This window comes from Triticum dicoccoides, chromosome 1A (assembly GCF_002162155.2).
Source record: "Triticum dicoccoides isolate Atlit2015 ecotype Zavitan chromosome 1A, WEW_v2.0, whole genome shotgun sequence".
NCBI lineage: Eukaryota > Viridiplantae > Streptophyta > Magnoliopsida > Poales > Poaceae > Triticum > Triticum dicoccoides.
In genome coordinates this window covers 520,336,001-520,345,903 of record NC_041380.1, presented here as the reverse complement: position 1 = coordinate 520,345,903, position 9,903 = coordinate 520,336,001, and the positions used below count along the sequence as shown (strand labels likewise).

General features: G+C 42.5%; 1 protein-coding gene across 1 annotated transcript in view; it reads right to left on the bottom strand.

Annotated features, from left to right (window-relative positions):
* The window catches only part of LOC119285331 (structural maintenance of chromosomes protein 4-like), an 11,068-nt gene extending 7,163 nt beyond the window's left edge, over positions 1-3,905 (bottom strand). Inside the window, exons 1-10 of the mRNA XM_037564578.1 lie at positions 3,524-3,905; positions 2,313-2,402; positions 1,658-1,759; positions 1,394-1,570; positions 1,048-1,178; positions 873-951; positions 644-801; positions 496-571; positions 225-353; positions 20-164 (exon numbers count right to left, since the gene is read on the bottom strand). Of these exons, the coding sequence (XP_037420475.1) occupies positions 20-164; positions 225-353; positions 496-571; positions 644-801; positions 873-951; positions 1,048-1,178; positions 1,394-1,570; positions 1,658-1,759; positions 2,313-2,402; positions 3,524-3,664 (1,228 nt within the window). The 5' untranslated portion in view covers positions 3,665-3,905. The remainder of the gene's footprint in view (positions 1-19; positions 165-224; positions 354-495; positions 572-643; positions 802-872; positions 952-1,047; positions 1,179-1,393; positions 1,571-1,657; positions 1,760-2,312; positions 2,403-3,523) is intronic.
* Between the last annotated feature and the right edge of the window lie 5,998 nt (positions 3,906-9,903).

Genomic DNA, 9,903 nt, shown 5'->3' with positions numbered 1-9,903 from the left:
ACTGAGAGAAAAATATGACCTCGAGAGCTTTCTTTAATTCGCTCCAGTACTTTCTCTTCTTGATTTAATCGTTCTTGCAATTTTGGTATCTCTTCTTCAAGCTGTGGAATGAGATTGGATGATTCTTCAATCTCTTTTGCTGATCCTTCAATTTTTGAGGTATCCTGGAAGGTGAAACTTTAGACTTTGTTGCTTGAGTTAGAACTGAAATCATTTTAAAATACCTTTTCAGCTTTGTCCTCCAGCTTCTTGATCTTCTGCTTGAGATGTTTTAAATCTTCCCTGTGTTTTACATCTTTTCTCTCAAATTCCTTAAATTGATCCTTGCAGGCTTTCATGTTATTCTCAAGTTCCTGATCATATAGAGAGCAAACATTAAAGACAGGCATTTAATTAGACCAAAAGTTAAACTAGCAAAGAAATCACTAAATACGTAAGAGCAATTCAACTTCGAATTCACAGCAAGGTTCCAGAAAATATAATTTAAGACCACACCTCTTGCCTTTTGACACGCTTGTTGTAAGCTTTCTCCATTTCCTTCAGCTCCTGAGAGTTCTGTTTAATTTTTTCCCTGGATTATAACCAAAACAATTAGTACTAAACTCATGACTTCTGTTCATGTACAAACATGGCAATAAATCACCTTTCGGAGGCAAGGTTCTTCGCTAGGTCCGTAACATTCTCTTCAAGCTGAGTAACATGTGATATAGCATCATCAGAAGCCATTGTGGTTGCCTTTTCTTGCCATTTCAAAAGCAAAAGTTCCTTCAGCATGTATGCTTCAGCTTCATTTTTTGCATTCTATAGGAAGAAAGCACCATCAGTAGTGTTAATCAACCCAAAAGAATCAATTTATGACATCTGATCAGCACCTCTAAACTGTCCCTTTCCTTCTCAGCCAATTTCAGCATCTGCACTGACGCGGTTCTCTTTTCATTGAGCACTTCCAACCTAAGGGGGGTAGAGAACATGAGAATGCTTACATCACACTACATGGACAACACGCACTCATCATGACAACAAGCATCGAAAATTTTGATAACTTACTGTTTGTTAGCTTCTTCGATTTTCTCAACATATTGGTTTGTCCCAATGATGTCTTCTAGATATTCTAGAAAACCCTCGTCATGTGGACTTTGAGCTTTGGGTTTCATCAGGGAGATCTGCTCAACCTCACCCTATACAGTAACCAGCTCAGAAGTCAGGTATTTGTAATACGACAAAATACAGTTGGAAAAGCACCTTATGACTGCCTAGCAATTCCATGTAGACTTAAACCAAGAAATATGCAAAGAGTGAAAAATTTATGAAGGTAATCAAAAGTAAGATGTTATCTAACAAAACATGAAATATCCGTATAATGGCAATGCAAACTGAGGAAAGTGCACAAAACCTGAAGGATCAGAAAGCGATTATTATCAAGGTCCACTCCTTTGCCCTTCAACACTTTTGTTACTTCAGTAAAATTGCTTCCACGGTTATTTATGTAATATCTAGAGGTGTTGTCACGGAACGCAACTCTTGTTATGGAAAATTCACTGCCCTCAACAACCTTGTAGTTTCCACCATCCTGCATATGGCAACAGAGAAAAAAGAAACAAGGAATTATGGCCTAATGAAGCGATAAGAAACAATAAGGACATGGCTCAAGCAATACCAGATCAATGATTTCTTGAAAATGGACAGAAACACCAGCACTGTCTAAGTTCTGGTGATTGGAAGAGTTGTGTATGAGCTCTGAGACCTTGTTAAGGCGCATCTGCAGTTAGGAGAGAACTAATCAGAAACAATATACATAATGCGAAACAACCAATAAATAGATTGTTCTAAGTCAAAAAAAACATCTCCTGAATGTGAGGTCATCTTTTGTGAGCTTGAGAAAAGAAATTTACGTTGTTAATCAAAACATCCAAAGTAAACATTTAAACCTTTGCAGGAAATGGCCTATGGAAAAATGGGAGGACAATACTTCATAAAGAAAGGGTCACATCATGCCAACTTTTGAACACATCCCACTTAGCCACCAAAAAATTAGTAACCATCAAAGTACCAATATAGTACATCATATAATACCTTTAGGCAAAGATGTGTTTACTTTGTCTGTTATACAAAACAAGCATCTCAGTAGGTTGTTAAACTCAACCTTTGGAATAATTCGGTACCATGCTGACAAGAATTGCCAGCCTTTAACCCTTGGATAGGGCAAGATAAATAAGGTGACTTGGTAAGATGTGATATGTACATACTACCAGGAATCATACAAATATCCTGATGAAATGAAAGCATATAAAACATGGAGCATTGATATCCACCTGCTTTGCACGCTTTCCAAACACGAAGAGCATTGCATCAATGACGTTGCTCTTCCCACTTCCATTTGGCCCAACAACAGCCGAAAAGCTCTGCAACCAAGAAAAAACATCATCATAATTTGTTTTGCCTCTGGGAATCGTCACTTGGCATGCACCTAGACAAAAAGCATGCAATCGAGAAAATTATATTGTACATGAGTCATATCTGCAGCGCGGAAATTCGGTGTCGCACAAAACTATAGAAGGCTAGAACTCTAATTTACTTTCAGGCTATCTCTGCTTATAAGATCATATTTGACTAGTGTTGTGGCTGTATAAATTATGATAAAGGTATTCACAAATTACAGCCTCTGCACGAAAATATTCACAGCAGACAGTCAACTAAACCATACAATCCAGGCATATCGCTTCAAAACTACCCTGCGTTCATTATACTTTAAAAAAATATGATACAAGTGTTCTGCATCCTTGGCATATTTTTGTACTTCAGCGATTAAATAATGCTCATGGTATTTGTTCAGTCAAGTGAGTCAACTGCAGTGGCATCCATCTTGTCTTCGCAAATTACAGCTTCTGCACGGAAATATTCACAACAGACAATCAACTAAACCATACAAATCAAGGCATATGGCTTCAGAACCACCCTGCAAACATTGTTTTGGGCATTTTATGTCTGCTGAATGTATCACAATCTAAGCAGGTGTTTGTGCTTCATGGTGCCAATTGTAAGAGCCACTCCATGGTTTCAGACTCACCGTGCGCAAGTAGTTGGCTACAAAATTTACAGTTCATATTTGATAGAATCACAACTAACAAGACAGAACAGAACATTGAAGCCGAAGGAACAACAGACAGTGCAGCTAATTTGGAATTACGTAGGCATGGGGGAGACCAGAGATGCATCTTTCGAACAAACCATGCAAAACTCCTCTCGAGACGCTAAACCTGAGTGAGACTGTTGACCAGTTGACATTTCTAGGGTTTTACGGAATTATAGATCGAGTAGAAAATGCAACTCAAGCATGCCAAATTATGTTCCTAGGACCTCGAATCGGCTGCCAAATCGGGCGAAGAGGGGGAAACGGGAGAGGGGGGACTCCGTGTGTGCGACGCACGGCCGCCCTAACTCCGTTCCCCTGGGTCGAGAAGACGAGCACGTCAAAGTACTAGAAATTAGCTAGGGCTCGCATCTGCGCGAGAGAGGATGATACCTTGTGGAACGGGCCGATGCGCTGCTCCCCGGCGTAGGACTTGAAGTTGCGGAGAACCATCTCCTGTATGAACAGCCGCGGCTTCGCCGGCCGTCCCGGCGAGCTAGCCGGCGAAGGCGACGGCGGTGGCGAGGTCTCCATGGAAGAGAGGGTTACTGAGATCCCCCGGTATTTCAAAATGGAGTCGCGGGAGACCGGAGCGCGAGGGCCACCGAGGCGGTATTACCCACCCAGCCGACGGTGCTGACCCGGCACCAGATCTCCGCCGTTGCCGCCGCCGGCGCTGCTTTCCCTGGGCGAAGCCGGAGGCGGGGTGCGCGGAGGAGAGAGTTGGTGGTGACTGGTGGGGAAATTTTGGGGAAAGTCGAAGTGGCTGGGAGGGAGATGGGGATTTGGGGGTTTGGGGGAATTTTTGGGAGGGAAAACTGAAAGGTTGGGAGGGCTTCCGCCCTTCGTGCGATGTCAGACCAAATTTAATCGGAAATCTGTGGAACTGGGTTGGACTACATGTGGGCCTGAAGTTGGCTTACATATGGCCCATGCTTCCTGTCATGTTGGGCTATACACCTAGTTTTCTTTTGTGTCTCAAAAAAAACATCTAGTTTTCTTTTCCCTCAAAAAAAATCTAGTTTTTTTAGTTGCAATAATAAATCCTCCAAACACAAAAAAAAAACAGACATGTGGCCACATTTGAAACAAAAGGAACGACGTAGAATCTTGGTGGATATAATTTCTATAAGAAATATTCCTTTGATACCCTTTGGGACAAATGGATTGCCATCCTGCATTCGTTTGATGTTCCTATGAAATTGGCTATTCCACAGGAATTTTATAGGAAACCAAACATGATGTCACCTCATGTTTTTTTGCTCTGGTGTCTACAGTTCATGTGCCTTTTTGCGGTACACCCAAACCACGATTTGGGGATTTTTCATGAGATTTTAGTTCTCATAGGGGTCCAGGATTCATGACATCTCAATTTCTATTTTTTTTTATTATATGGTTTGAGTTCCTTTCACAATAGGCTTTGGATTATTATAGCAGCTTTTAAAAAGGTCGGTTGTATTTTCCTAGTCAAATTATGTAGGGCAATAGATTACTTAAGAGAGAGCAAATAGCCTCCTTTGTCTTACAAGAAGATTGTCTTGTGATACCTAATGTAAATTTCTAAATAAATATTTTAGCATGCAACTACTAAATACTAAAAATAACACTAAAAAATTAAGTTAAACGTGTTTTCATTAAGATGTTATGAAGGTGTAAGAGGCGACTGTATTTTTCGGTGTTAGGGCATCTCCAACGAGAACCCACAAAAAAACCTCCCGCATCCGTCCCCAGACAGAGGGGGCGCGAACACAGATGCGGGAGGCAGCCATCCAACGCTAGCCGCATATTGTCCGTTAACCAATTCAAATATACGTTGATCCACAAAGTGCGTCAGATCGCATCCCTCATCACAACAAAAAAAAGGCAAACATTCTTAGTGTTTACATGCCCGAATCCAAAAGAACATCAGTCTGACAGTCCGTGCATTCCTGCCCTGCTGGACCGGCCATCCTAGCAAGATGCTTTCCGATCAAGAAGGTGTTATCGCTGCCGCGTAGGCAGCCTCCGCGTCCGCGTCCTCATCTTGCGCCGCCGCCAACTAATCTTTCTGCCGCTCCAGCATCTGATAGCGGACATATTGCACGATAATTCTAGCATCGGCATCCAAAGAGTCGATATTCAAGGTCAACATCTTGGCGTCCTTCGCATTAGCGACGATCTTCTCACCCTCTTTTCCTCGAGCGTGGCATTCTTCTCCTTGAGCGCCACCTTCCTCTCCTCGATCATGGTCCTCCTCTCTTTGAGCTTGATCTTCTTCTCAGTCGCATCCATCAACTGCTTGAACCTCTCTATCTTTCGCTCCTCCTTGATGTCCGAGTGCCTCACGCATGCCTCTTCCTTCTTCGCCAAGATCTCCTCAAACCTCTCCGTCAGCTTGGCCGCCGCACCTTCTCGATGCCCTCTCCTCCTCCCACTTCTTGCTCCGCAAATTTCTTCTGACCTTCTTCGGTGGTTCTTGGGCTGGGTCGGTAAGGTCACCGGTTTCATCCTCGTTGGCTTGGGTGGCGTTCTTGGCAATGAAAAGGTTCAACTTCGGCTGCCCATTCAACTTCAACCAACAATGCATGACAGTGAAGGACTTCCTCTCCAACTTTTCGTACACCACACGAGCATGAGTAGACTACAAAAGTGAAACAGTGCAAATCCGTCTAGTGAGCAACAAAACAATACATATCCGGCTACTGATCAACAAAGCTAGAGCATACCCGGCTATTGATCAACAAAACTAGAGCATATCCACCTACTGATCAACTTACTTGCTCGGTGATTTGTGCACTGCCAGACCACCATGCATAAGATGCTTCAAGTGTTGGGAAATGTTGCATGGAAAACAAAAGAATTCTACGCACACGCAATGATCTATCCATGGAGATGCATAGCAACGAGGGGGAGAGTGTGTCTACGTACCCTCGTAGACTGTAAGCGGAAGTGTTTCACAACGCGGTTGATGTAGTAGTACTTTCTTCGCGATCCACCAATCGAGTACCAAACGTACGACACCTCTGAGTTCTGCACATGTTTAGCTCGGTGACGTTCCTCACCTTCTTGATCCAGCAAGACGTCGAGGTAGTAGATGAGTTCCATCAGCACGACGGCGTGGTGACGGTGATGGCGAAGTGATCCTCACAGGGCTTCGCCTAAGCACTATGAAGATATGATCATGGGAGTAAACGATGGAGGGGGCGCCGCACACGGCTAACGATTGGCTGGGGTGTGCTAGGGGCGCCCCCCACACATATATATATAGGTGGAGGGAGAGGGGAGAGCCCAGGAGGCGCCCCAAGTAGGACCAAATCCTACTTGGGTCCTCCTAGCCCCCCCCCTTCCTTATTTACCGGAGGGAGAAGGAAAGAGGAGGGGTAGAAAGGGAAGGGGGAGGCCGAATCCCCCCTTTCCTTCTCCCTTTGGTTCGGCCCATATGGGGGCCACACCAGCCCCTGGTGGCTGGTGTGTTTCCCCTCTTGTCCCATTAGGCCCATATCTTTTGCCGAGAGTGCCCGAAACCCCTTTGGGTGACCCGATATGTACCCAGTACCCTCCGGAACACTTCTGGTGTCCAAATACTATCGCCTTAATATAAATCTTTACCTCTCGACCATTTCGAGACTCCTCGTCATGTCCGTGATCTCATCTGGGACTCTGAACAACATTCGGTCACCAAATCACATAACTCATATAATATAATATCGTCATCGAACGTTAAGCGTGCGGACCCTATGGGTTCGAGAACTATGTATACATGACCGAGACACCTCGCCGGTCAATAACCAATAGCGGAACCTGGTTGCTCATATTGGCTCCTACATATTCTATGAAGATCTTTATCGGTCGAACCGTTATGACAACATACGTTATTCCCTTTGTCCATCGGTATGTTACTTGCCTGAGATTTGATCGTCGGTATCTTCATACCTAGTTCAATCTCGTTACCGGCAAGTCTCTTTACTCGTTCCGTAATACATCACATCGTGACTAACTCCTTAGTCGTTTGCTTTCAAGCTTATGATGTGTATGACTGAGAGGGCCTAGAGATACCTCTCCGATACTCGGAGTGACAAATTCTAATCTCGATCTATGCCAACTCAACAAACACCTTCGGAGATACTTGTAGAGCATCTTCATAATCACCCAGTTACGTTGTGACGTTTGATAGCACACAAGTCATTCCTCCGGTATCCGGGAGTTGCATAATCTCATAGTCAAAGAAATATGTATTTGACACGAAGAAAGCAATAGCAATAAAATTGAATGATCATTATGCTAAGCTAATGGGTGGGTCTTGTCCATCACATCATTCTCCTAATGATGTGATCCCGTTATCAAATGACAACACATGTCTATGGTTAGGAAACCTTAACCATCTTTGATCAACGAGCTAGCCTAGTAGAGGCTTACGAGGGACACAATATTTGTTTATGTATTCACACATGTATTTAGGTTTCCAAACAATACAATTATAGCATGAATAATAAACCTTTATCATGAATAAGAAAATATAAAATAAAAACTTTATTATTGCCTCTAGGGCATATTTCTTTCAGTCTCCCACTTGCACTAGAGTCAATAATATGGTTCACATCGCCATGTGAATAACACCCATAGTTCACATCGCCGTGTGATTAACACCTATAGTTCACATCGCCATGTGACCAACACCCAAAGGGTTTACCAGAGTCAATAATCTAGTTCGCATCGCCCAAAGAATAATAAGGTGTGATCATGTTTTGCTTGTGAGAGAAGTTTAGTCAACGGGTCTGTCACATTCAGATCCGTATGTATTTTGCAAATATCTATGTCTACAATGCTTTGCATGGAGCTACTCTACCTAATTGCTCCTACGTTCAATATGTATCCAGACTGAGACTTAGAGTCATCTAGATTAGTGTCAAAGCTTGCATCGACGTAACTCTTTACGATGAACTCTTTATCACTTCCATAACCGATAAACATTTCCTTAGTCTTCTTTAAGGCACCTAAGGATAATTTTGACCGCTATCTAGTGGTCCACTCCTGGATCACTATTGTACCCTCTTTGCCAAATAAGTGGCAAGACACACATCAGGTGTGGTACATGACATGGCATATCGTATAGAACCTATGACTGAGGCATAGGGAATGACTTTCAATCTCTCTCTATCTTCTATCGTGGTCTGGCTTTGAGTCTTACTCAACTTCACTTCTTGTAATACAGGAAAGAACCCCTCTTGGACTGAACCATTTTGAACTTCTTCAAATCTTATCAAGGTATGTGTTTTGTGAAAGTTCTATTAAGCGTCTTGATCTATCCCTATAGATCTTGATGCTCAATATGCAAGTAGCTTCACCAAGGTATTTCATTGAAAAAATCTTATTCAAGTATCCTTTTATGCTATCCAGAAATTGTATATCATTTCCAATCAATAATATGTCATCCACATATAATATCAGAAATGCTACATAGCTCCCACTCACTTTCTTGTAAATACAGGCTTCACCATAAGTCTGTATAAAACCATATCCTTTGATCACCTCATCAAAGCATATATTCCAACTCCGAGATGCTTGCACCAGTCCATAGATGGATTGCTGGAGCTTGCACACTTTGTCAGCACCTTTAGGATCGACAAAAACTTCTGGTTGCATCATATACAACTCTTTTTTAAGATATCCATTAAGTAATGTAGTTTTGGCGTCGAGTTGCCAGATTTCATAATCATAAAATGTGGCAATTTCTAAAATGATCCAGACAGACTTAAGCATCACTATGGGTGAGAAAGTATCATCATAGTCAACTCCTTGAACTTGTCGAAAAACTTTTGCGACAAGTCGAGCTTTGTAGATACCGACATTACTATCAGCGCCAGTCTTCTTCTTGAAGATCCATTTATTCTCAATGGTTTGCCGATCATCGAGCAAGTCCACCAAAGTCCACACTTTGTTCTTATACATGGATCCTATCTCAGATTTCATGGCTTCAAGCCATCTGTCGGAATCTGGGCTCATCATAGCTTCTTCATATTTCGTAGGTTCGCCATGGTCTAGTAACATGACTTCCAGGACAGGATTATCGTACCACTCTGGTGCGGATCGTGCTCTGGTTGCCCTACGAGGTTCAGTAATATATAACTTGATCTAAAGTTTCATGATCATTATCATTTGCTTCCTCTGTAGTTGGTGTAGGCATCATGGGAACGTTTTTCTCTGATGTGATACTTTCCAATTCAAGAGAAGGTAAAATTACCTCATCAAGTTCTACTTTCCTCCCACTCACTTCTTTCGAGAGAAACTCCTTCTCTAGAAATGTTCCATTCTTGGCAACAAAGATCTTGCCTTCGAATCTGTGATAGAAGGTGTACCCAATTGTTTCCTTAGGGTACTATGAAGACACACTTCTCCGATTTGGGTTCGAGCTTATCAGGCTGAAGCCTTTTGACATAAGTGTCGCAACCCCAAACTTTAAGAAACGATAGCTTAGGTTTCTTGCCAAACCATAGTTCATACGATATCGTCTCAATGGATTTAGACGGTGCCCTATTTAACGTGAATGCGGCTGTCTCTAATCCATAACCCCAAAATGATAGTGGTAAATCAGTAAGAGACATCATAGATCGCACCATATCTAATAAAGTACAATTACGATGTTCAGACACACCATTACACTGTGGTGTTCCAGGTAGCGTGAGTTGTGAAACTATTCCACATTGTTTTTAAATGAAGGCCAAACTCGTAACTCAAATATTTGCCTCCGCGATCAGATCGTAGAAACTTTATTTTCTTGTTACGATGATTCTCCA